The 27657-nt window shown below is 46.1% G+C and overlaps 1 protein-coding gene across 5 annotated transcripts; it reads left to right on the top strand.

Annotated features, from left to right (window-relative positions):
- The first annotated feature begins 370 nt into the window (after window positions 1-370).
- Window positions 371-27621, top strand: LOC110070223 (uncharacterized). 5 transcript variants are annotated; one of them, XM_078387072.1, is made up of 5 exons: window positions 371-476; window positions 1931-2058; window positions 5154-5256; window positions 17044-17158; window positions 22218-27621. In XM_078387072.1, exon 5 carries the CDS (start codon window positions 22333-22335, stop codon window positions 24196-24198), a length of 1866 nt encoding a protein of 621 aa, XP_078243198.1. In that variant the 5' UTR covers window positions 371-476; window positions 1931-2058; window positions 5154-5256; window positions 17044-17158; window positions 22218-22332; the 3' UTR covers window positions 24199-27621. The 5 variants fall into 5 exon arrangements, 3 of the variants coding, with proteins under 3 accessions (XP_078243198.1, XP_078243199.1, XP_078243200.1); XM_078387073.1 differs by lacking the exon at window positions 5154-5256; XM_078387074.1 differs by lacking the exons at window positions 371-476; window positions 1931-2058; window positions 5154-5256; window positions 17044-17158 and adding exons at window positions 5326-15349; window positions 18615-18618; window positions 20923-20936 and having other exon boundaries at window positions 22568-27621.
- Window positions 27622-27657: the final 36 nt, after the last annotated feature.

Genomic DNA, 27657 nt, shown 5'->3' with positions numbered 1-27657 from the left:
GGGGGCGAAAACGGGGTGGGGTGGGGGGCTCTCTCTCGGCTTCTTCTCCTTTGGGCTTTTCTCCAGCTGAGGGAGGGGGAGGGAGCGGGTGGGGGAGGGGAATCTGGGGGGGGGAGGGAAGGAGGGAGCTAAGGATCCCCCCCAGTGCGAGATCTTCCCCCCTCTCTTTTTTTGCAGGGAGACAAAAGGCCCCCCCTCTTCTCTTCTCCCCCCCCTTTTTTTTTAACACTTTCACACCCACAGGCCGTCCTCCCCTTTCATTCACTCTCTCATTCAGTCTAGCTTCAAAGCCTCGCGGGGCGGGGGGGGGGGGGACACCTAGAGCGAGAAAAAAAGGGGGAGGAGAGTCTATTCGTAGCTCTAGGCGCCACCGGAAGGAGGGGGGCCTCTCGCCTCTCTTGCCCTCCCTCCCCTCGTCTCTATGGTCGGCGGAGGAACATTTTTGCGGGTTTTCCACCCTCCGGTCCTCGAAGGAGGTGGGAAGGGGATCGCGGGGGGGGGGGGGAACAGATATGGGGCTTTGAATAGTGGGGGGGGGGGGAAGGAGATTTCCAAACGAAGGAAAACCTGCGGTTTTTTTGGGCGGGGAGGGAATCGTTTCTGTGCCATCAGGTTTGCAAATTCGCCCCCTCAGAAAAAACACCCTTGGATCCCCCCTCTTGCCCCCCCTGCATGTTCGGGGCGGGAGGGGAGGGCGCTTCGTCCTGGGCTTTCCTGCGAGGAGACCCCCCCAGAACACAAATGGGTGTCAGAAAGGAAGGGGCTACCAAGAGGGGTGGATGCCCCAGACACGGGGGGGGGCTTTGTTGGGGGGGGGAGAAGACAGGGGAGGTTTCAGCTGTGGGGGAGGACGAGGGGCCTGATCCGGGCAACTTGCCTGGGATGCAGGAGCACTTCTGAAATATGATGATGATGATCATGATTCCCCCCCCCCCCCAGGGAGCCATCGGACAGCAGCCTCCTTCTCTGGAGCGTGGCCAGGGGCAGCCCCAGGCGGAGAGAAGGGCAGCCCTCCAGCCCAGGATCTGGAGAGGAAGTCGGAGCCCCTCATTCTCCGGCTGGGGGGACACAAAATTGGGGGTGCTGGTGGTGGTGAGGAACGTCTCTCTGGGCCCCTCCATCCATCCTGGAGGGGGAAATAATAATAATAATAATAATAATAATAATAATAATAATAATAATAATAATAATAATAATAATAATAGTAGTAGTAGTAGTAGTAGTAGTAGTAGTAGTAGTAGTAGTAGTAGTAGTAGTAGTAGTAGTAGGGGGCTGAGGTTTTTTTTTCCAGAGGCCACTTCCTCCTAAGGGGTCCAAGGGTGGGGGGTCACCAAACTGGAGCTCCTGAGAAGCCCCCACTGCCCCTCCTCCGAGGACCGAATAAGGGGTGACCTCTTTTCAGGCCCTGGGGAGGAGATCCAGGATCAGGGAAGGGGCTCCTCGAGGCCAGGAGGAGAGGCCAGGAGCCGCGAAGGAGGAGGGGTGACACGTCGCCCTCCAGGGAGCAACCCGGCTGGGGACAGAAGGCCTCGTCTTTTCCTCCGGGAATCCAGGCTTCTTCTCCTGCCTTTGTTCTTTTTTTTAAATTCGCCCCCTGCCCATATCCAAAGATTTCTTCCTTCTCTGCGTAAAAAAAATTGACTTGGGGCAGAGTGGGAGAGCAAGGCCAATGAGGGCCCTATTTCTGTTTCAGGAAAAAGGAGATAAATGGCGAAACCCCTTCTCCCTGGCCAGCAGGTTTGAGCAGCTCCTCCTTGGGAAATGGAAGAAAAGGGACGTGAAATGTCAGTTTTCCGTCAGGATTTCCCAGGGAACACTGTCCTTTGGGAATGACAGTGCTCAATGTGGGTTTTGGGGATTCCCTCTCACAGGCCACCCAAGAAACGGTGGTTGGAGTTTGGCCCTCCAATTTCTCTTTTTCCTTTTACAGATTCCTGGGTCCTTTCTGGGCGCAGGGGAGTATTTCCCGGCAGGAGCGCAGGCCATCCTGGATCGAGGCCAGAGGGCTCTGCAGAAGGAGGTCCCCCTGGAGAATCTTAGGAAGAAGCTTATCTCCGGGTAAGGATCCCTTTGCCTTCCTCAGAGGGATCCCCCAAACAGGGATCCCTCTTCTTTGTACTGATTGTCTGTCCAGGGGCCACTGGGTGGGTGGTGGGCCCGGATCCTGTGCTTTGGACGGGATTTCTCGGCCAGCCTTGAGCACACCTGGTGCCATGTCTTCATGTGAAATGATGTTTAATTATTTAAAATATTTTTACAACACCATTCGCCTAAAGAAAGTCCCAGGGCAGCTTATATCATTAAAAAGACAGCCACAGTGTGACTAACGGATGCGTCCGCATGGCCAGGCCGGACCCCGTCAGGAGGAGGCGCCGCAGGTGCCCTCGTTTTAAGGGTGCAAAGGCCCTCCTGGCCACTGCGAGAATCCTAGCCATCCGGACTTTGAGACTCATCCAAGAGGACCCCCAGGCTTCACACCTGGGTTGTCACCAGGATTTTTTAAAAAATAGTATCCTTCATTTTGGCCCAAAGGTTGAATATATTTGCAACAGATTCTATCCACACAAGGGACGTGGTAGCGCTGTGGGCTAAACCGCAGAAGCCTGTGCTGCAGGGTCAGAAGACCAAGCAGTCCTAAGATCGAATCCACGTGACGGAGTGAGCGCCCGTTGCTTGTCCCAGCTCCCGCCAACCTAGCGGTTCAAAAGCATGCAAATGCGAGTAGATTAATAGGGATCACCTCCGTGGGAAGGTAACAGCGTTCCGTGTCTAAGTCACACTGGCCATGTGACCACGGAAGATTGTCTTCGGACAAAATGCTGGCTCTATGGCTTGGAAACGGGGATGAGCACCGCCCCCTAGAGTCGAACACGACTGGACAAAAATTGTCAAGGGGAACCTTTACCTTACCTATCCACACAGATCATGAGGCAGACAAAGGTCAGGTGCAATTGAAAGGCTGATAAATATTATATATAGAGTGGCTATAAAGAAACTGAAAATGGCAGAAACCCCACTGGATGCCTTTGACCTCCTGGAAAGGGGGAAGGTGAGAAAACCTTTACTAAGGATTTCTGGTCCTAAGTACAGGAGCTCCCCAGGGCTGTGTGCTAAGTCCCTTCCTCTGTTCCCTGTACAGACATGATCACACCCCTCTGTATATAACACCAATGCAATTATTAAATTTGCAGACGATACAACAGTGGTGGAGCTCACAAATAAGAACAACGAGTCTGCTTATAAAAAAGGAAGTACAAGGGTTGATACTCTGGTGTCAAGAAAATAGTCTTACACTTAACATAAAAAAAACTAAAGAAGTCATAACTGATTTTAGGAGGAAGAGAAATGTACATTTACCACTGTACATAAATGGCGAGGGAGCGGAGAGAGTTGGTCGTTTTAAATTTCTGGGCATTGACATCTCAGAGGACCTCTCATGGCCTATAAATGCCAACATGCTAGTGAAGAAGGCACAGAAGAGGCCATATTTCCTGAGAACACTCGGGAAGTTAAAGTTATCTCAGCATTGACTTCTGTCCTGCTCTCGCATCACCACTGAGAGGGTCCTCCTAACCTAAGGCCTTCTGGCATGGTTTGGGAGCAGCTCCGTAGGGGACAAAAAAAGCTCTACAGAGAACCCTTAAAATGGCCCAGAATATCATTGGGCTCCAGCTACCAACCCTGGATGACATCTTCACATCCCGCTGTCGGAGGAAGATTTTGAACTGTTGCCGTCTGGCAGAAGATCTAGAACAATTAAGACTCGGACCACACGTTTTCTGAACCGTTTTTATCCCAGAGCTATAATTGCATTTAATAATGAACTTAAAGACCACCAGTAGTGAACCAGTTAGTTGGACGGTGTGACTTGGCCTGTGGTGTGGATGTTTCTATTCTTAGTGGGGGATTTTTAGTGGGTGGATGGGAGTGTTTGGGGAATGTTTATATGTGTGTTCGTGTGGGGGGGGGGCTGGTCTCTGGGTCCCTGTGTGAATTTCGTTCTATGGGTATACCATGTATGGGTATACAATGACAATAAATTATTTTTTTCAAAAATAAGAATCAGATAAATGTGGAAGGATTAGGCAACGGAGCCCTCGAAGGTCCCCTCTCTGCCTGCGGATGACAGGACAAAGCGGGGTGGGGGCTCTGGAGGGGGGGCCAAAACACACGTCTGAAGCCCGGATCCTCCTGGATCTCCCCCCCCCCCCGAGATTTCGAGGCAGGATCCTCCTGAAACCCTCTTTCTGCTTGCAGATCACTTACTTGAGAGAGGAAGCCGGTGGGGGGAAGGTTTTCTTCCATCGCCTGATTCTTCTTCTCCGGGCCTTCCTCCACCTGAGGGAAGGAGAGAAAAGGGGGCGCAGCAGTGGGGGGAGGGGGGCTAGGAATATGGGGGAGGGGGGAGCTGAGGATCCCCCCCCCGTGTGGGATCTCCCCTTGAGCCCCCCTTGCCTCACTGGGATGAATTCTTCCCCCCCCTCTTTTTTTGCAGGAGGAAAAAAAGTCCCCCCTTCCTCTTCTCCCCCCCTTTTATTTTTTTCCAATTTCACCCCCTCCCACCCTTCATTCATTCAAAGATTCGCGGGGGGGGTGTGTGCGTGTGTGTGCGAAGGGAGACCTAGAGCTAGAAAAAAGGGAGGCGGGGGTTCGTAGCTCTAGGCGCCACCGGAACCGGAAGGAGGGGTGCTCTTGCCTCTCTTTCCCTCCCTGCCCTCTCTATGGTCAGGGGAGGAACGTTGAACTGCCACCGAGGGGCCCCCTAAGAAGAGGCAAGAAAGGGAAACTGGGGACTGGGCCTCGCCTCCTCCTCTCGAGTAGGCTGCAGGAAAAGGAAAGGACACGGGAGGAGGAAGTAGAGAAGAAACACCCCCCCCAGTAGGTTGCAGGGGGGAGGGGGTGGCCTCTTTCGAGGCCCTGGGGAGGGGTCCAGCATGCCATTGGGGGGGGGGAATCCAGGAACAGGGAAGAGGCTCCTCGAGGCCAGGAGCTGAGAAGGAGGAGGGACCTGTTGCCCTCCAGGGACCGACTGGGCTCTTCTTCTCCGGGAATCCAGGTTTCTTCTCCTGCCTTTCTTCTTTTTTTCAATTGGGGTTTGACCCTCCAATTTCTCTTTTTCCTTTTCCTGCTTCCTGGGTCCTTACCGGGTGCAGGAGTGCATTTCCGGGCAGGACCGCAGGCCATCCTAGATCAAGGGCAGAGGGCTCTGCAGAAGGAGGTCCCCCTGGAGAATCTCAGGAAGAAGCTTCTCTCCGGGTAAGGATCCCTTGGCCTTCCTCGGAGGGATCCCCAAAACAGGGGTCCCTCTTCTTTGTACTGATTGTCTGTCCAGGGGCCATTGGGTGGGTGGTGGGACCGGATCCTGTGTTTTGGATTGGCTTTCTAGGCCAGCCTTGAGCAGGGCTGTGCCATTTCTTCATGTGATGTGATATTCATCTATTAAAAATATTTTTACAACACCATTCGCCTAAAGAGAGACCCAGGGCAGCTTACATCCTTAAAAAGACAGTTTTTAAAGCTATCAACAATGAATAAAGAAATACTGTTTTTGTTGTTTAGTCGTTAAGTCGTGTCCGACTCTTCATGACCCCATGGACCAGAGGACACCAGGCCCTCCTGTCTTCCACTGCCTCCCGGAGTTGGCTCAAATTCATGTCGGTCGCTTCGATGACGCTGTCCACCCTTCTCGTCCTCGGTCGTCCCCTTCTCCTCCTGCCTTCACACTTTCCCAACATTGGGGTCTTTTCCAGGGAGTCTTCTCATGAGATGGCCAAAGTATTGAAGCCTCAGCTTCAGGATCTGTCCTTCCAGTGAGCACTCAGGCTTGATTTCCTTTAGAAGTGATAGGTTTGTTCTCCTTGCAGTCCAGGGGACTCTCAAGAGCCTCCTCCAGCACCACAATTCAAAAGCATCAATTCTTTGGCAGTCAGCTTTTTTTTATGGTCCAGCTCTCATTTCCATACATCACTACAGGAAAAACCATAGCTTTGACTATGTGGACTTTTGTTGACAAGGTGATGTCTCTGCTTTTTAAGTTTCTCATCACTTTCCTCCCAAGAAGCAGGTTTCTTCTAATTTTGTGGCTGTTGTCACCATCTGCAGTGATCATGGAGCCCAAGAAGGTAAAATCTGTCACTGACTCCATATCTTCCCCTTCTATTTCCCAGGAGGTGATGGGACCAGTGGCCATGATCCTAGTTTTTTGGATGTTGAGCTTCCAACCATTTCTGACGCTCTCCTCTTTCACCCTCATTAAGAGGTTCTTCAATTCCTCCTCACTTTCTGCCATCAGAGTGGTATCATCTGCATATCGGAGGTTGTTGATATTTCTTCCGGCAATCTTAATTCCGGTTTGGGATTCCTCCAGTCTGGCCTTTCACATGATGTATTCTGCGTATAAGTTAAATACGCCGGGGGACAATATACAGCCTTGTCGTACTTACTTCCCAATTTTCAACCAATCAGTTGTTCCATATCCAGTTCTAACTGTTGCTTCCTGTCCCACATATACATTTCTCAGGAGATGGATATGGTGGTCAGGCACTCTCATTTCTTTAAGGACTTGCCATAGTTTGTTGTGGTCCACACAGTCAAAGGCTTTTGCGTAGTCAATGAAGCAGAAGGAGATGTTTGTATGGAACTCTCTGGCTTTCTCCATAATCCATAATGTGTATTAGCAGTTTGGTCTCTAGATCCTCTGCCCTTTCGAAATCCAGCTTGTACTTCTGGGAGTTCTCGGTCCACATACTGCTGAAGCCTACCTTGGAGGATTTTGAGCATAACCTTGCTGGCGTGTGAAATCAGTGCAATTGTACAGTACTTGGATCATTCTTTGGCACTTCCCTTCTTTGGGATTGGGATGTAGATTGATCTTTTCCAGTCCTCTGGCCACTGCTCAGTTTTTCATACTTGCTGGCATATTGAATGTAGCGCCTTAACAGCATCATCTTTTAAGGTTTTAAATAGTTCCACTGGAAAGCCATCATCTCCACTGGCCTTGTTGTTAGCCATGCTTTCTAAGGCCCACTTGACTTCACTCTCCAGGATGTCTGGCTCAAGGTCAGCAACTGCAATATCTGGGTTGTCAGGGATGTCCAGATCTTTCTAGTATAATTCCTCTGTGTATTCTTGCCACCTCTTCTTGATGTCTTCTGCTTCTGTTAGGTCCCTCCCATTTTTGTCCTTTATCATGCCCATCTTTGCACAGAATGTTCCTCTAATATCTCCAATTTTTTTGGAACAGATCTATGGTTTTTCCCTTTCTATTATACCTGACTAGCCCAGTGGTTTTTCCTACTTTCTTCAGTTTATGATTGAATTTTGCTATAAGAAGCTGATGCTCAGAGGCACATTCAGCTCCCAGTCTTGTTTTTGCTGACTGTATAGAGCTTCTCCATCTTTGGCTGCAGAGAACATAATCAATCTGATTTCGGTATTGCCCATCTGGAAACAGAAGCCCAGAAGCCTCGTCTTCTCCAGGAATCCAGGTTTCCGGGAATCCAAAGATGTGTAGAGTCGCCTCTTCTGTTGTTGTAAAAAAGTGTTTGTGATTACCAGCTTGCTCTCTTGACAAATCTCTATTAGCCTTTGCCTTGCTTCGTTTTGAAGTCCAAGGTCAAACTTACCTGTTGTTCCTTTTATCTCTTGACTACCTACTTTAGCATTCCAGTCCTCTATAATGAGAAGAACATCTTTCTTTGGTGTCAGTTCTATAAGGTGTTGTAAGTTTTCATAGAATTGGTCACTTACTTGTTCTTGTCCTCCGCTCTTCCTCAGTAGCATGCTGGACGCCTTCCGACTTGAGGGGCTCATCTTCCATCTTCATTTCTTTTAGCCTTTTGTTTCTCTTCATGGGGTTTTCTTGGCAAAGATATTGGAGTGGCTTGCCAGTTCCTTCTCCTGGTGGATCGCGTTTAGTCAGAACTCTCCACTAGGACCTGTCCGTCTTGGGTGCCCCTGCACGGCACAGCCCATAGGTTCTCTGAATGACTCAAGCCCCATCGCCACGACAAGACAGCAATCCGTGAAGGGGATTATAATACTAGCAAGGATCAAATGGAGGCAAAACAGGAAGGTACCAGAGAAAGGTCTTTGCCTGCTTGCAGAAGGACAGCAAAAATGGGACCAGCCTGGCCTCCAGTGGGAGGGAGTTCCAGAGTCTGGGAGTAACCACAGGGAAGGTCCTCTCCTGTGTTCCCTGTTAGACGCACCTCTAAGGTCAGTGGGACAGAGAGAAAGTCCTCCCCTGATGATCTCAACACCCAGGCAGGCTCACAAAGGGAGAGGCGGTCCTTGAGCTAGCTTGGACCCAAACCCTTTAGGGCAGGGGTCTCAAACATGCGGCCCGTGGGCCATTTGCAGCCCTCCGGATGATAGTTTGTGGCCCCTGACTTGCCTGCCCCCCCTGAAGCACCCACACATCCTCTGCTGTCAAGAGTCAAAAAAAGCCTTCCCGTTTAGGGCTTCAGAGGTTAAAACCAGCACACCAGAAATGCATTGTTAGCCCGGGGAGTTCCTGTCACAGAGGGTTCATGTGATTTCTGGCTACCATATTTGGAACCCACTGAAGTTTCAAAACACTTTCCAGAAGCCCCCACCCCTAGAGTGCATTACAGTAATCCAGCTGGGTTGTAACTAAGGCAGACGTCACCAGATGTGGCCAGATCTGACCCCTCCAGGAACAAGCAAGGCTGGCGCACTCGTTTGTGCAGAGGCCCTCCTGGTCGCCACCAAAGCCTGGGCATTCAGGCTCGGGGATGAATCCAGGAGGACCCCCAAGCTGCGCAGCAGACTTTTCAGAGAGAGTGAAAATCCATCCAGCGCAGGCGGCCTCTCTGTTTCTTAGAATCCTGGAACAATTTAAGTTTGATGGGGGCCTCCAAGGCCATCCCGTCCGCACCCCTTGCTCCCTGCAGGGATCCAAATCAAAGCTGGTCAGACAGAGGGTGGTCCAATTTCCCCCTGAAATGGCTCCAGCCTTGGAGCACTCACCACCACCTCCTAAGGCCACAGGTTCGGTTGTCGTACTCCTCAAACCCTTAGGAATTTTTTCCCTGATCCTGCTTCCTGTCGCTTGAGCCCGTTGAGATGTGTCCTGCCCTCAATTCCCGGGGAAAGGGTGGAAAAGGGGCCTCAGGAGCTCCTTGGGTTGCCGGACAGGCTTTCCTCCACTCGGCAGAAAGGGGAGGCTCAGGGAACCAGCCAGCTCCTCACACTGGCCTTTTTTCACGACCTAGGTACCTCCAACCTGGAGGTAGGGCTGCACGTTTTTCAAAATTTATTCACTCCCTTCAGGAGAGCAGCCCTGAAACCGGAGGCCCCAAATCTCCTGCCTTTGACTAAATGCTGCGCCTCCTTCGTCAGTCCCTTGTAGCTGATGTGGCTGGTCTGCCTCGGTCCAGTCCTCCTTGTAGGGCCCTGACAGAGGAGAGGAAATGCATCCCAGCCACACAAAACAACAGCACTTGGTAGGGACCTATGGGAAAGAATTTATCTTAAATTTAAGAGAGGATCATTGCATATTCTGCTGAAGCCTTCCCCCCCCATCATGCATACCAAGGTATTTGAGCTCAGATTAAACCTTCATGGGCCTCCTGTGTGAGATCAGTGGGTCAAATGTAGGGAGAAACTCCATGTTTTGATGTAAAACTCTTAAAACACAGTTGTTTACATCTGAAATATCTAATGACTATAAACCACTTACCTTAGCTGATCTACTGTGAGAGTGATTAACTGGGTATGCAGAGAGCATGTAGAGTTGTATAGAAGCCTTTGAGAATTCCTTTGTCATTTCAGTAAGGTACAAAGTTAGAAAACTGATAGGATATGTCAGGGTATAGAATTTTATAGGCCTGAACCCATATATGTTTCATTAACGAGCTGCCATTATGTGCGGATGAGAGAAAAGCTGAATCATCCTAAGCTGATGCAATGAGGTGAAACCAGAAAGAGCCCAGGTGCAGAGATGAGGTCACCTGGAACCCGACTGGACTGGACAGAGACAAGATTATGTATAAATATGGACTGTGTCTGTGAAATGTTCTCTCCTTCTGAGGTGATTTTCTGCCACGCATGCTGTCGGACTGTGTGAAGACTTCTAGATGTGCTGTAGAGACCTGCCTGTATATAAGTGTACATATATGTAAATATAACCGTCAAAGAAGAACTGGTAAAGTGTCTTCATTTACTCTGCGCCAGAAGCGTAACAGGATAGGTAACCTTTGTGCCTGGGGAAGAGAAAAAGAGTTAAAAGAGTACAGTAGCACTCCCATATCCACGTGATCAATTATCCACTGATTCACTTACCACAAGCTTCTGCTATCTTGGAGTTCCATGACGTCCTTCAGGGAATTAGGATTCAGTCCCAGAATCAAAGAGTTTAGCTTGGGAAAGGGTATCCTTTTCTGAAGGAAACACCGAGTTGACCCAAGGGTACAAAAAGGGAAGGAAGGACCCTTGGAGAGGATGAAGCCAGGTATAATCTCCAATGTCTTCCATTTCTGATCTGCACTAGGAATAAGATTTCTTTCTTCCTTTTCTCTCCGGTAAAGAACAGAACGGTAAGAACAATTGGCCCTCCTGTCTTCCTCTGCCTCCCCTAGTTTGGTCGAATTCATGCTTGTAGCTTCAATGACACCGTCTAACCATCTCGTCCTCTGTCATCCCCTTCTCCTCTTGCCCTCACACTTTTCCAACATCAGGGTCTTTTCCAAGGAGTCTTCTCTTCTCATGAGATGGCCAAAGTATTGGAGCCTCAGCTTCAGGATCTGTCCTTCCAGTGAACACTCGGGGTTGATTTCCTTTAGAATTGATAGGTTTCTTCTCTTTGCAGTCCAGGGGACGCTCAAGAGCCTCCTCCAGCACCACAGTCAAAAGCATCAATTCTTCGGCGGTCAGCTTTCTTTATGGTCCAGCTCTCACTTCCATACGTCACTACAGGCAAAACCCTACCTTTGACTATGCGGACTTTTGTTGGCAAGGTGATGTCTCTGCTTTTTAAGATGTTGTCAAGGTTTGCCATCACTTTCCTCCCAAGAAGCAGGCGTCTTTTAATTTCGTGGTTGCTGTCTCCATCTGCAGTGATCATGGAGCCCAAGAAAATAAAATCTGTAACTGCCTCCATCTCTTCCCCTTCTATTTGCCAGGAGGTGATGGGACCATGATCTTAGTTTTTTTGATGTTGAGCTTCAGACCGGTTTTTGTGCTCTCCTCTTTCACCCTCATTTTGAGGTTCTTTAGTTCCTCCTCACTTTCTGCCATCACAGTGGTGTCAACTGCATATTAGAGGTTGTTGATGTTTCTTCCGGCAACCTTAATTCCGGCTTGGGATTCCTCCAGTCCGGCCTTTCGCATGATGTATTCTGTATATAAGTTAAATAAGCACGGAGACAATATACAGCCTTGTACTCCTTTCCCAATTTTGAACCAATCATTGTTTCCGTATCCAGTTCTAACTGTTGCTTCCTGTCCCACATATAGATTCCTCAGGAGATAGCTAAGGTGGTCAGGCACTCCCATTTCTTTAAGAACTTGCCATAGTTTGCCGTGGTCCACACAGTCAAAGGCTTTTGCAAAGTCAATGAAACAGAAGTAGATGTTTTTCTGGAACTCTCTGGCTTTCTCCATAATCCAGCGCATGTTAGCAATTTGGTCCCTAGTTCCTCTGCCCCTTCGAAATCCAGCTTGTACTTCTGGGAGCTCTCGGTCCACATATTGCTGAAGCCTACCTTGGAGGATTTTGAGCATAACCTTGCTGGCGTGTGAAATCAGTGCAATTGTACAGTACTTGGATCATTCGTTGGCACTTCCCTTCTTTGGGATTGGGATGTAGACTGATCTTTTCCAGTCCTCTGGCCACTGCTCAGTTTTTCATACTTGCTGGCATATTGCATGTAGCACCTTAACAGCATCATCTTTTAAGATTTTAAATAGTTCAGCTGGAATGCCATCACCTCCACTGGCCTTGTTGTTAGCCAGGCTTTCTAAGGCCCACTTGACTTCACTCTCCAGGATGTCTGGCTCTAGGTCTGCAACTACATTGTCTGGGTTGTCCGGGATATCCAACTCTTTCTGATATAATTCCAGTGTGCATTCTTGCCACCTCTTCTTGATGTCTTCTGCTTCTGTGAGGTCCCTCCCATTTTTGTCTTTTATCATGTTCATCTTTGCACAAAATGTTCCTCTAATATCTCCAATTTTCCTGAGCAGATCTCTGGTTTTTCCTTTTCTATTATTTTCATCTATTTCTTTGCATTGTTCATTTAAGAAGGCCCTCTTGTCTCTCCTTGCTATTCTTGGGAAGTCTGCATTCAATTTTCTGTAACTTTCCCTATCTCCCCTGCATTTTGTTTCCCTTCTCTTCTCTGCTATTTGTAAGGCCTCATTGGACAGCCACTTTCCTTTCTTGCATTTCCTTTTCTTTGGGATGGTTTTTGTTGCTGCCTCCTGTACAATGTTACGAGCCTCTATCCAAAGTTCTTCAGGCACTCTGTCCACCAAATCGAGTTCCTTACATCTGTTCTTCACTTCCACTGTGTATTCATAAGGGATTTGGTTTAGATTATACCTGACTAGCCCAGTGGTTTTTCCTACTCTCTTGAGTTTAAGCTTGAATTTTGCTATGAGAAGCTGATGATCAGAGCCACAATCAGCTCCAGGTCTTGTTTTTGCTGACTGTATAGATCTTGTCCACCTTTGGCTGCAGAGAATATAATCAATCTGATTTCGGTATTGCCCATCTGGTGATTTCCATCTATAGAGTCTTCTCTTGTGCTGTTGGAAAAGAGTGTTTGTGATGACCAGCTTGTTCTCCTGACAAAACTCTATTAGCCTTTGCCCTGCTTTGTTTTGAACTCCCAGGCCAAACTTTCCTGTTGTTCCTTTCATCTCTTGACTCCCAACTTTAGCATTCCAATCCCTTTAAATGAGAACATCTTTCTTTCGTGTCAGTTCTAGAAGGTATTGTAAATCTTCATAAAATTGGTCAATTTCAGTCTCCTCAGCATTGGTGGTTGTTGCATAAACTTGGACTACTGTGATGTTGAAAGGTCTGCCTTGGATTCGTATTGACATCATTCTATCATTTTTGAGAATATATCCCATTAGAGATTTTCCCACTCTTTTGTTGACTATGAGGGCTACTCCATTCCTTCTACGGGATTCTTGCCCACAATAGTAGATATGATAATCATCTGAATTGAATTTGCCCATTCCTGTCCATTTTAGTTCACTGACGCCCAGGATTTCAGTGTTCATTCTTGCCATCTCCTGTTTGACCACATCCAGACCAAGGCATTTAAACCTTTATGAGCCTCCTGTGTGAGATCAGGGGGTCGAACATGGGGAAACTGGGTATAATATCCGATGTCTTCCACTTCTGTTCTGCACTAGGAATAAGATGTCTTTCTTCCTTTTCTCTCAGGTAAAGAACAGAACATTAAAAACAATTGGGAAAGAACTGATTCGGAAACAGGAAAAAAGACGTTTGGAAATCAAAAGTCCAAAAACGGGCACCAGAGAAGCCCCGGAATCAAAATGACCGAAACAGGGGAGAGGCCATGCAGATGTTTGGAATGTGGAAAGAGTTTCAATCGGAGTGGACAATTAAATTTACATAAGAGGATCCACACCGGCAAGAAATCATATAAGTGCACAGAATGTGGCAAGAGCTTCAATCGCAGCGATAATTTAAATTTACATCACAGGACTCACACAGGGGAGAAACCCTTTAAATGCCTAGAATGTGGGAAGAGCTTCTGTCAGAGTGGACAGCTACGTGCCCATCAAAGGATCCATACAGGGGAGAAATGCTTTATTTGTGAGGAATGTGGGAAGAGTTTCAGTCAGTGCGGTCACCTGAGTTCCCATAGAAGAACTCACACAGGAGAGAAACCATATAAATGCATGGAATGTGGAATGAGCTTCAGTCAGAGCGGTCATTTTAATGTACATCAAAGGATCCACACAGGGGAGGAACCCTTTAAATGCCTAGAATGTGGGACAAACTTCCGTCACAGTGGAGAGCTACGTACACACCAAAGGATCCATACAGGGGAGAAACCCTTTAAATGTCTAGAATGTGGGACAAACTTCCGTCAGAGTGGAGAGCTACGTGCACACCAAAGGATCCACACAGGGGAGAAACCCTTTACGTGTGACGAATGTGGGAAGAACTTCAGTAACAGCGGTAATCTGAATACACATCAAAGAATTCACACTGGGGAGAAACCATATAAATGCATGGAATGTGGAAAGAGTTTCAGTCACAGTGGATCATATAGAAAACATCAAAGAATCCATACAGGGGAGAGACCCTTTAAATGCCTAGAATGTGGGACGAGCTTCTGTCAGAGTGCAGATCTACGTGCACACCAAATGATCCACACAGGGGAGAAACCCTTTAAATGCCAAGAATGTGGGATGAGCTTCCGTAAGAGTGGAGAGCTACGTACACACCAAAGGATCCACACAATGGAGAAACCATATGAATGCATGGAATGTGGAAAAAGCTTCAGCAACAGTGGATCATATAGACAACATCAAAGGATTCATACAGGGGAGAAACCATATAAATGCATGGAATGTGGAATGAGCTTCAGTCAGAGCGGTCATTTTAATGTACATCAAAGGATCCACACAGGGGAGGAACCCTTTAAATGCCTAGAATGTGGGACAAACTTCCGTCACAGTGGAGAGCTACGTACACACCAAAGGATCCATACAGGGGAGAAACCCTTTAAATGTCTAGAATGTGGGACAAACTTCCGTCAGAGTGGAGAGCTACGTGCACACCAAAGGATCCACACAGGGGAGAAACCCTTTACATGTGACGAATGTGGGAAGAACTTCAGTAACAGCGGTAATCTGAATACACATCAAAGAATTCACACTGGGGAGAAACCATATAAATGCATGGAATGTGGAAAGAGTTTCAGTCACAGTGGATCATATAGAAAACATCAAAGAATCCATACAGGGGAGAGACCCTTTAAATGCCTAGAATGTGGGACGAGCTTCTGTCAGAGTGCAGATCTACGTGCACACCAAATGATCCACACAGGGGAGAAACCCTTTAAATGCCAAGAATGTGGGATGAGCTTCCGTAAGAGTGGAGAGCTACGTACACACCAAAGGATCCACACAGGGGAGAAACCATATGAATGCATGGAATGTGAAAAAAGCTTCAGCAACAGTGGATCATATTCTAGACAACATCAAAGGATTCATACAGGGGAGAAACCATTTAAATGCATGGAATGTGGAAAGAGCTTCAGCAACAGTGGATCATATAGAAAACATCAAAGGATCCATACAGGGGAGAAACCATTTAAATGTATGGAATGTGGAAAGAGTTTCTACCGGAGTGACCATCTACATTCCCATCAAAGGACCCACACCAAGTGAGAAACCTGATCAATGCATGGAACATGGGAAGATCGTCAGCTGCCTTGAACGTCAAGGCTTTCTGGTTATGAAATAACAAACATGCTCATTTATTTATGTCCATGTGCAGTAAGGCAATTCATGAGAGTGGGGAGGGTCCTTTCCTGTCGAGCATTGCTTTTCACCTCCCCGGTGCAACCCACGTGGTAAATCCCAGTTGTAGGAGGTGGAGGCTTGGTCACCTCACTGATTTTGGTGGGGGGAAAAGAGGTTGGGAAGGGAAGGGGAATGGGTGGTAGGTAGAGGAGGATGGGAGAGGGAGATAATGGGGCAAAGTTGGGGGAGATGATACTGTTTTATAAGGTTATAGTATGAATATTTAATATTCTCTTAGTATTTTTCAAATGAAAAGAATATTAATAGTATAGGTATTTGTTTAGAGCAAAATGTTACATCGTTCAGTATAAAGTAGGACCCTCGTATCAGCGAGATTCATATCCATTCCATCATTTGACTTATCTGCTATATGAAATTATTAAAAATATTAAAAGAAAAACCCTGAAATACCCATTTCTATGATGCGATATGCAGATGACACCACTCTGATGGCCGAAAGTGAGGAGCCATTAAGGAACCTTGTAATGAGGGTGAAAGAGGAGAGTGCAAAAAACGGTCTGAACCTCAACATCAAAAAAACTAAGATCATGGTGGCTGGTCCAATCACCTCCTGGGAAATAGAAGGGGAAGATATGGAGGCGGCGACAGACTTTACTTTCTTGGGCTCCATGATCATTGCAGATGGAGACAGCAGCCCTGAAATTAAAAGATGCCTGCTTCTTGGGAGGAAAGCGATGACAAACCTTGATAGCATCTTAAAAAGCAGAGACATCACCTTGCCAACAAAAGTCCATATAGTCAAAGCTATGGTTTTTCCTGTAGTGATGTATGGAAGTGAGAGCTGGACCATAAAGAAAGCTGACCATTGAAGAATTGATGCCTTTGAATTGTGGTGCTGGAGGAGACTCTTGAGAATCCCCTGGACTGCAAGGAGAACAAACCTATCAATTCTAAAGGAAATCAACCCTGATTGCTCACTCGGAGGACAGATCCTGAAGCTGAGGCTCCAATACTTTGGCCATCTCATGAGAAGAGAAGACTCATTGGAAAAGACCTTGATGTTAGGAAAAGGGGACGACCGAGGATGAGATGGTTGGACAGTGTCTTCGAAGCAACCAACATGAATTTGACACAACTCCGTGAGGGAGTGGAAGACAGGAGGGCCTGGCGTGCTCTGGTCCATGGGGTCACGAAGAGCCAGACACGACTAAACGACTAGACGACGATGCAATTATCAGAAGTGGCCACTACAGGGGATTCCCTCTAAATATAAACCAAGCAGTTTAGGAAAATGTTGATATATGATTTGTATTGCCTTTCTCCTTAAAAAAGACCCAGGGTGGCTTACATCCTTTAAAAATGTATTTAGAGCTAAGAACTGTGAGTATATGTGAAATGTCAGTTTTTCCCATTGGGATTTTCCTGGGAACGCTGTCATTTGGGAATGGCGGTGCTCAGCGTGGGTTTTGGGGCTTCCCTCTAACAGGCCACCCAAGAAAAGGCGGTTTGGGTATCGCCATCCAATTTCTCTTTTTCCTTTTCCAGCTTCCTGGGTCCTTTCCGGGCGCAGGGGTGCATTTCCAGGCAGGAGCACAGGCCGTCCTGGATCGAGGCTGGAGGGCTCTGCAGAAGGAGGTCCCCCTGAAGAAGATCTCGCCGGGTAAGGATTGTCAGTAATTGGTCTCATAAATGAGATCAAAAACCACGAAACAGGAAAATCCAGGCTTCCCTCACTCCCGATTGAAGTGAACTGCTTGAGTCATCACAGTTCCGGGACATGAACTTTTGGACAACCTGTATTTAAGGCTGTTTTGATTTTACTAAAAAGAAACCACTTAATACCGTATCTTTACTGTTCAATGACTCAGTTTTGGCAACGCAAGGCCAAATTCATTATAGGGAAACTGTTCTGTTCAAAGGACTAGAAAGGCCAAATATTAAACAACATGAGTTTATTTTAAGTGAACAAAGAAAACATTTCTCTACAATTTCATTTCTAAGCAACAGCATAGACGTTTCAGCACCTTCTATAAAAGTTAACTATTGAAACAAAACAAAATCTAAACTATAAACTAAGGAGAACAAACGATATTCTTACGCAGTCCATATTGTTAAATCAGGTTCCTTCATCTGGATCAAAGATATTCAACGCCATGTTTCCAGATACCCAAAACTCTCTTCTCCTCCTCTCTCTCAAGAGTCCCAACCTCTTGTAAATTTTCCAACCTGCCCCTTCCTGACATACTCGACCAATCACGAAGGAAGGAATTAACATAGGGTACGCCCTACTTTCTCACCAACCACAAAGAATTGTTTATAATTCAGGTTAGAAATATTTTGACTTTGCTGTGTTTTTCTCACCAGCTGCAGCGATAAGCTTGGCGACATGAAGCTGAAAATAACTACTAGTAATTTTCCAGAACTTAGCCTGTGTCAGACTCAAAATGGATTTCTCTATGGTTAAAACATGACTACATAACCCATCTCTAAATAGAAAAATACATTTCATCGCAAGAATTCCTTTGCCTTCCTCGGAGGGATCCCCAATGCAAGGGTCCCTCTTTGTATTTCTCCCTGCACTGATTGGCTGTTCAGGGGTCATTGGGTGAGTGGTGGGTCCGGATCCTGTGCTCTGGACAAGCTATCGCTGCCAGCCTTCAGCCAGGATGCTGCCCTGTCTTTCTGTGACATTATGTTTATTTCTTTAAAATATTTTTACCACACCATTTGGCTAAATAAAGACCCAGGGCAGCTTACATCATTAAAAAGACAGTATTTAAAGCTAACTACAATGAGTTAACAAATACTGTTGTTGTTGTTTAGTCGTTAAGTCGTGTCTGACTCTTCGTGACCCCATGGACCAGAGCACGCCATGCCCTCCTGTCTTCCACTGCCTCCCAGATTTGGGTCAAATTCATGTCGGTCGCTTCAATGACACTGGCCAACCATATCGTCCTCTGTCGTCCCCTTCTCCTCTTGCCTTCACACTTTCCCAACATCAGGGTCTTTTCCAGGGAGTCTTCTCTTCTCATGAGATGGCCAAAGTATTGGAGCCTCAGCTTCAGGATCTGTCCTTCCAGTGAGCACTCAGGGTTGATTTCCTTTAGAATTGATAGGTTTGTTCTCCTTGCAGTGCAGGGGACTCTCAAGAGCCTCCTCCAGCACCACAGTTCAAAAGCATCAATTCTTCGGCAGTCGGCCTTTATGGTCTAGCTCTCACTTCTATACATCACTACTGGAAAAACCATAGCTTTGACTATGCGGACCTTTGTTGGCAAGGTGCTTTCTAGGTTTGTCATTGCTTTCCTCCCAAGAAGCAGGTGTCTTTTAATTTCGTGGCTGCTGTCACCATCTGCAGTGATCATGGAGTCCAAGAAGGTAAACTTTCTCACTGCCTCCATATCTTCCTCTTCTATTTGCCAGGAGGTGATGGGACCAGTGGCCATTATCTTAGTTTTTTGGATGTTGAGCTTCAGACCATTTTTGGTGCTCTCCTCTTTCACCCTCATTAAGAGGATCTTCAATTCCTCCTCACTTTCTGCCATCAGAGTGGTATCATCTGCATAATAGGTTGTTGATACAGTGGTGCTCCGCACAACGAGCGATTCGTTTAACGACGAATGCGTATAGCGATTTTCATATAGCGATCTTTTAAAAAGAGCTGATTGGCGGTTCCAAAATGGCTGCCAGGTAAATAAAATGGCCACCCGCAGTGTTTTCGCGCCCTTTCCCCGCTTACTGGGCAGCGAAAATGGCGGCCAGATGGAGGATTTCCACAGAACGGTGAGTTATTTCCCCACAGGAACGCATTAAACGTGTTTTAATGCGTTCCTATGGGCTTTTTTGCCCCGCATAGCGACGAATCCGTATAGCGACGATTCTTTCGGAATGGATTGTCGTCGCTATGCAGGGCACCACTGTATTTCTTCTGGCAATCTTAATTCCATTGTAGGATTTGTCTGGTCCAGCCTTTCACATCATGTATTCTTCCATACAAGCATCGGTGGTTGGTGCATTGTGATGTTGAAAGCCCTGCCTTGAATTCATATTGAAATCATTCTATCATTTTTGAGATTGAATCCCAGTACAGGTTTTTCACTCTTTTCTTGACTATGAGGGCTACTCCATTTCTTTTTCGGGACCCTTGCCCACAATAAAGTAGTAGATAATCTTCGAAATTGATTTTGCCCATTCTCATCCATTTTAGTTAACTGAAACCCAGGATGTCAATGTTTATTCTTGCCATCTTCTGTTTGACCACATTCAGCTTACCAAGGTTCATAGATCTTATATTCCAGATTCCTATGCAGTATTTTTCTTTGCAGCATCGGACTTTCCTTTCACTTCCAGGCACATCCACAGCTGAGCATCCTTTCGGCTTTGGCCCAACCACTTCATTAGCTCTGGAGCTACTTGTACTTGTCCTCCGCTCTTCCTCAGTAGCATGTTGGATGCCTTCCGACCTGAGAGGCTCATCTTCCATCTTCATATCTTTTAGCCTTTTGTTTCTGTTCATGGAGTTTTCTTGGCAAAGATATTGGAATGGTATTCATGAAGGCGTTCACGTCCGGGATCTAATGGTTGTTGTGGGTTTTTCGGGCTCCTTTGGCCATATTCTGAAGGTTGTTCTTCCTAATGTTTCACCAGTCTCTGTGGCCGGTGTCTTATGAGGACAGCACTCCCAGAGGGCACTCCCAAACCAACTACACCAGAGCACAGAGTGCTGTCCTCTGAAGATGCTGGCCACAGAGACTGGTGAAACGTTAGGAAGAACAACCTTCAGAACATGGCCAAAGAGCCCGAAAAACGCACGACAACAATGTTGGATCGCATTTCGTCGGAACTCTCCACTAGGACCTGTCCATCTTGGGTGTCCCTGCACGGCACAGCCCATAGATTCTCTGAATGACTCAAGCCCCATCGCCACAACAAGGCAGCAATCTGTGAAGAGGATTATAATACTAGCAAGGATCAAACGGAGGCAAAACAGGAAAGTACAAGAGAAAGGTCTTTGCCTGCTTGCAGAAGGACAGCAAAGATGGGACCAGCCTGGCCTCCAGTGGGCGGGAGTTCCATAGTCTGGGAGTATCCACAGAGAAAGTCCTCTCCTACATTCCCTATTAGACGCACCTGTAAGGTCAGTGGGACAGAGAGAAAGGCCTCCCCTGATAATCTCAACACCTGGGCAGGCTCACAAAGGGAAAGGCGGCCCTTGATCTAGCTTGGACCCAAACCCTTTAGGGCTTCAGAGGTTAAAGAGTAGACTATGTCTAGATGGGCGGCATATAAATAAATAAATAAATAAATAAATAAATAAATAAATAAATAAATAAATAAATAAAATAAAATAAAATAAAATAAAATAAAATAAAATAAAATAAAATAAAATAAAATAAACCCAGCACACCAGAAATGGATGGGTAGCCAGTGGAGTTCTTGTAACAGAGGGGCCATGTGATTTCTTTGACCGGCCCCAGTCAGCCGTCTGGCTACCATGTTTTGAACCCACTGAAGTTTTGAAAGGCAGACGTCACCAGACATGGCCAGATCCTCCGAGGCCATCCCATCCACACCCCTTGCTCACTGCAGGGATCCAGATCAAAGCTGGTCGGACAGAGGGTGGTCCAATTGCCGTACTCCTCAAACCGTTAGGACCTTTTTCCCTGATCTTAATTGAAATCCATTTTCCTGTCGCTTGAGCCCGTTGGGACGTGTCCTGCCCTCAATTCCAGGGGAAATGGAAGAAAAGAGGCCTTGAGAGCTCCTTGGGTTGCCGGACAAGCTTTCCTCCACTTGGAAAAAAGGGATGCTGCTGGAGAAAGGCTCAGGGAACCAGCCAGCTCCTCACACTGGCCTTTTTTCATGACCCAGGTACCTCCGACCTGGGGGGAGGGCTGCCTGTTTTTCACAATTTATTCACTCCACTCAGGAGAACAGCCATGAAACCTGAGGCCCCAGATCTCCTTGCCAGTCCCTTGTAGCTGATGTGGCTGGTCTGCCTCAGTCCACTCCTTCTTGTGGGGCACTCACAGAGGAGTGCAAATGCCCCCCCCCCAAACAGCACTTTGTAGAGCCCTATGGTAAAGAATTTATCTTAAATTTAACAGATGATCACTGCTTATTCTGCTGAAGCCTTTCTCTCCCCCCCCATCATGCATACCAAGGCATTTGAGCTCAGCTTAAACCTTCATGAGCCTCCTGTGTGAGATCAGTGGGTCGAACGTGGGGAGAAGCTCCGTGTGTTGATGTAAAATTCTTAAAACACAGTTGTTGACATCTGAAATACCTAATGACTATAAACCACTTACCTAGCTGATCTACTGTGATTAACTGCGTATGCAGATAGCATGTACACTTGTATAGAAGCCTTTGAAATAGGATAGGTAACCTTTGCAGCTAAGGAGAAGAAGACTAAACCAGATAAAAGAGTACAGGAGCACCTCCATATCCACGGGATCAAGTATCCACTGATTCAGTTACCACAAGCTTTTACTGTCTTGGAGTTCGATGACGTCCTTCGGGGAATTAGGATTCAGTCCAAAAATGAAAGAGTTTAGCTTGGGAAAGGGTATCCTGTTCTGAAGGAAACACCGAGTTGAGCCGAGGGTACAAAGAAGGAGAGAAAGACCGTTGGGGATGATGAAACCGGGTATAATCTCCAATGTCTTCCATTTCTGTTCTGGACTAGGAATAAGATTTCTTTTTTCCTTTTCTCTCAGGTAAAGAACGGAACGGTAAGAACAATCAAAAAAGATCTGAGTCGGAAACAGGAAAAAAGACGTTTGGAAATCAAGGAAGACGAAAAACAGGCACCAGAGAAGTCCCTGAATCAAAATGACTGAAAAAGGGGAGAAACTGTACAAATGCATGGAAAGTGGAAAAAGTTTCAATCAGAGCAATAGTTTTAATTTACATCAAAGGATCAACACAGGGGAGAAACCATTTAAGTGCATGGAATGTGGAAAGAGCTTCAGTAGGAGCAGTAGTTTTAATTTACATCAAAGGATCCACACAGGGGAGAAACCCTTTAAATGCCTAGAATGTGGGATGAGCTTCTGTCAGAGTGGAGATCTACGTAAACACCAAAGGATCCACACGGGAGAGAAACCCTTTACCTGTGAGGAATGTGGGAAGAGCTTTAGTCAGAGCGGTCACCTAAATAGACATCAAAGAAACCACACAGGAGAGAAACCATATGCGTGCATGGAATGTGGAAAGGGTTTCAGCAATGGTGGATCATATAGAAACCATCAAAGAATCCATACAGGGGAGAAACCATATAAATGCATGGAATGTGGAAAGAGCTTCAAATATAGCAGTAATTTTTATTTACATCAAAGGATTCACACCGGGGAGAAACCCTTTAAATGCCTGGAATGTGGGACGAGCTTCCGTCACAGTGGAGATCTACATGCACACCAAAGGATCCACACAGGGGAGAAGCCCTTTACATGTGAGGAATGTGGGAAGAGCTTCAGTCACAGCGGTCACCTGAATAGACATCAGAGAAACCACACAGGGGAGAAACCATATAAATGTATAGAATGTGGAAAGAGCTTCAGTCAGAGTGGTCACTTGAGTAGACATCAAAGTATCCACAGTGGGGAGAAACCCTTTAAATGCATGGAATGTGGAAAGAGTTTCAGCGAGAGTGGATCATACAGAAAACATCAAAAAATCCATACAGGGGAGAAGCCATTTAAGTGCATGGAATGTGGAATGAGCTTCAGTAGGAGCAGTAGTTTTAATTTACATCAAAGGACTCACACAGGGGAGAAACCCTTTAAATGCCTAGTATGTGGGACGAGCTTCCATCAGAGTGGAGCTCTACGTGTCCACCGAAAGATCCACACAGGGGAGAAACCCTTTACGTGCATGGAATGTGGGAAGAGCTTCAGTCAGAGCAGTCACTTGAGTAGACATCAAAGAAACCACACTGGGGAGAAACCATATAAATGCATGGAATGTGGAAAGAGTTTTAGTGACAGTGGATCATACAGAAACCATCAAAGAATCCATACAGGGGAGAAACCATTTAAGTGCATGGAATGTGGAAAGAGCTTCAGTAGGAGTGATTGTTTTAATGTACATCAAAAGACTCACACAGGGGAGAAACCCTTTAAATGCCTAGAATGTGGAACAAGCTTCCGTCTCAGTGGAAATCTACGTACACACCAAAGGATCCACACTGGAGAGAAACCATATAAATGCGTGGAATGTGGAAAAAATTTCAGCGACAGTGGATCATATAGAAAGCATCAAAGAATCCATACAGGGGTGAAACCATTTAAGTGCATGGTATGTGGAAAGAGGTTCAGTAGGAGGGATTGTTTTAATATACATCAAAGGATTCACACTGGGGAGAAACCCTTTAAATGCCTAGTATGTGGCATGAGCTTCCATCAGAGTGGGGATCTACGTAAACACCAAAGGATCCACACAAGGGAGAAACCCTTTACGTGTCAGGAATGTGGGAAGAGCTTCAGTCAGAGCGGTGACCTGAGCACACATCAACGAATCCACACTGGGGAGAAACCATATAAATGCATGGAATGTGGAAAGAGCTTCTGCCGGAGCAGTGGTTTTAATTTACATCAAAGGATTCACACGGGGGAGAAACCCTTTACGTGCATGGAATGTGGAAAGAGTTTCTCCCGGAGTGACTGTCTACATTCCCATCAAAGGACCCACACCAAGTGAGAATCCTCATAAATGCATGGAACATGGGAAGATTTTCAGCTGCCTTGATGTTCAGGGCTTTCTGTTTATGAAATAACAAACATGCTCATTCATTTATATCCATGTGCAGTAAGGCAGGTCATGAGCGTGGGGAGGGTCCTTTCCTGCCGAGCATTGGTTTTGGTCTCCCCCCCGGCGTAACCCACATGGAACAGCCCAGTCGTAGGAACCGGAGGCTAGGTCACCTCACTACTTTTCATGGGGGGGAAGGAGGTTGGGAAAGGGGGATAGGTGGTATGTAGAGGAGGAGGGGAGAGGGAGGGAATGGGGCAATGTTGGTGATGATAGAGAAAATCCTGTTTTATAAGGTTACAATATTAATACTTCTCTTAATATTTTTCACCTGAAAGAATATTAATAGTATAGATAGTTTAGAGAAAAATGTTACATCATTCAATATAAAGTTGGACCCTCGTATGATCGGGATTTTTATCCACCGTTTCACTTATCTGCTGTCTGAAATTATTAATATTTTTTAAAAATCCCGGAAATACCCATTTCTCTGATGCTATGATCAGAACTCGCCACTGGAGGGGATTCCCTCCAAATAGAAACCAAACACTTTAGAAAAGATGTTGATATAAAATATAATTTTCCCTTTCTCCCTATGGGACGTGGTGGTGCTGCGGGTTAAACCGCAGAAGCCTCTGTGGTGCAAGGTCAGAAGACCAGCAGTCCTAAGATTGAATCCACGCAACAGAGTGAGCTCCCCTCGCTTTGTCCCAGCTCCTGCCAACCTAGCAGTTCAAAAGCATGCAAATGTGAGTAGATAAATAGGTACCATCTCGGTGGGAAGGTAATGATAGATAGGGGGCAAGGATGAGGTTCTGATATAACATGAAATGAAAGATGCAGTATGTGGATTGTTGGTGCGTGTTTGAGAGCTTCTATTGACCTCAACTTTTTTGGGGGACGAAGGACAAAGAGCAAGTTGCAAGGACAGAGGTGAGTTATTTAGATTTTTTTTTTTTTTACTATTTCCCTGGTTCCCCTCCCAGATACCAAACGGGGCTGGTGTACATTCCTAGGCATGGTGGGATTCTGGAAAGGAAAAAAACTGGATTTCAAATTTTTCTGTTTTGGCATCCTCTATGAGGCGCTTAAAGGGCTAGGGGACAGAGTGGAAAGGAAAAGACTCCCAAGGCTTTCCGGCTCCTGAAGCTGAGGCTACTCTTCTGCCTGACACAGAACGGCCAATTATTTGTTCATGAGTGAGACAGCATGGCCCTGGGGGTCCACACACACAGAGGATTGGCAACTGGTGAAGGCCTGTAGCTTACCTCTCAAAAGTTGTCAGACACCATGACCAGCCCCCATGTTTACAAACCATGGCAGCTGCTGTCCTTCTCTCAAAGGAGGCACGCTACTTTTCTTTGGGAGTGCCGGTAACAGTCCATGTGTCCCATGCTGTAACAATGGTACTGGAGAAAAGGGGGGGGGGGCGCTGGCTTTGTCTGGTTAGCCTGGAGCCATGACTCCTTATGAGTCCGTGTTTGAACTCTGCCTCCCTTCTGCCTTTGCCTTGAAGTCGATTCTGATACGGTTGAGGCACAAGCCCTTCCCTTACCCTCGCCCTCACATTGGCTGGGAAAATAAAATGTTTACAGACTTCATTATGCTTTTGGAATGTTGCCTGCTTTTGGGGAACTTTGGAGAAATAAGGAAATAGGGACAGTAGAAGGAGAGGAAAGATAACATTTAAAGGAGGTCGAGACTCTGTTGGAAGCTGCCTGCTATGTTGGCAGTGCTGCATGTGCAGAGAAGTGGTGGGGATTTTGAAGATAGAGAACGGAATAGGTTAGTGGATGAGATAGCAAGCATCCCCCTCCTTGCTTCTCCAGATGCACAAAGTGGGAAACAAGGGGGGGTTGTTATCGCATCCAGGATAGCCTGCTTGTATTGCCAGGGTTGTTCGCTAGGCACTTTCTGTGGGAATTCCTTAGACATGCATGTGAAGGTTACTACATTACTTGATAATTTGTGTCTTTGGGCATCCAATTGAGGCTGTACCACCTGCATGAAACTTTGTTGAACATAAATATTTTGGAGAACTGACTCAGACACTGAATTGTTTATGATATAGGGAAATGTAGGAAAAAGCTGCAAGACAAGTTTCCTAAGACCATTAAGATTTTTCAAAAGGAAAAAATGGTTCTTATTGTTTTAACTGCATTCATGACTGACAAACGGAGATTTCAAAAAAAGGGGGGTGGGGAGGATTAGCATAACTATTTGCTTGGAGTTTTCCCATCTACAGAAACAGGAAGAAAAAAAAAGTTGAAGGGATCGCTGCCCCCTCCACCAGTGGTTGGAGAAAACAGACAGAGGCCGGAAGATCTTCGCGTTTGGACCATAGAGCAAAGAGATTTAGTGAAATTAATAAAAATGATAGGATTTCTTTTCCTTGCATATGCATCCTCTTGATGGGAATTGTACTTTTGTTTTAATGTTTCATTGCTTGTATTTCTAAGTTTTGCAACATACTTTCAATGTTTTGTTCTTTTTACCAGTACTGGCTTCCTGACTTTTTCGATTTCACAACTGTAGTTATATGCATTTTTTTCCTTATTGTTACTGCTGTGTTTGTTACTGCTCTGTTACTTGGTATCCTTGCAAAATGTGTTGTCTTTACTTGTTGCTACTGCAATTCATGGGTAGAAGTTTAAATTCCGCCATCTTATTGTTGTCAGAATTTTAAAAGGGGGGAGTGATAGATAGGGGGCAAGGATGAGGTTCTGATATAACATATACGAAGTACTGGCTTTACAATTTAAGACAACACATGCTATTTGATTCACGTGTGCTTGGCATTCATACAAGTAATATCTTGTACCTGTAATTGAAATATGATTTCACTATTTCCTTACTATAATGATATTCTATATGCATTTTTGTATCTGTACCTTATATGCATTTTGTATAGTTAGTCAGTTCGTTAGTTTATTTGATTTATATCCCACCTATTTGGCCCAACGGACCACTATAGTCAATGCATTTTTGTATCCTCATTTCATCTCAAAGTAACTGTCTCTTCCCGCTTGGCGCTCACAGAAACATTCCCAAGGCCACTTCAGAAAAACATTCACAGCGCTTCAGGCGACTGTAACATATTTCAAAATACACAGTGGTTCATACATTCACAAACTTAGCAGCCACTAACACTGGGATGCAATTTGGATTTTTTTTTTCTCACATCTACCACGGCCAATAGGAAGACCCAGCAGGCACACATAGGGTTCAGATAACCAATAAGGGGATGCTGTGCTTATTGTATTTTGTGTAAGAATCTTATAATTTTTTTTTCCATTAATGATGGGACTCCCGATCTGCCTTTTAAGATGGGAGTCCAGCTATATGTTTAATAAAAATAACAATTGACTCACATATCGTCTGATTGATGCACTATCTTTATCTGTTATT

The sequence above is a fragment of the Pogona vitticeps genome, chromosome 2 (assembly GCF_051106095.1).
Source record: "Pogona vitticeps strain Pit_001003342236 chromosome 2, PviZW2.1, whole genome shotgun sequence".
NCBI lineage: Eukaryota > Metazoa > Chordata > Lepidosauria > Squamata > Agamidae > Pogona > Pogona vitticeps.
The sequence above is the reverse complement of the archived record's forward strand: the minus strand, read 5'-3'. Positions and strand labels throughout refer to the sequence as shown.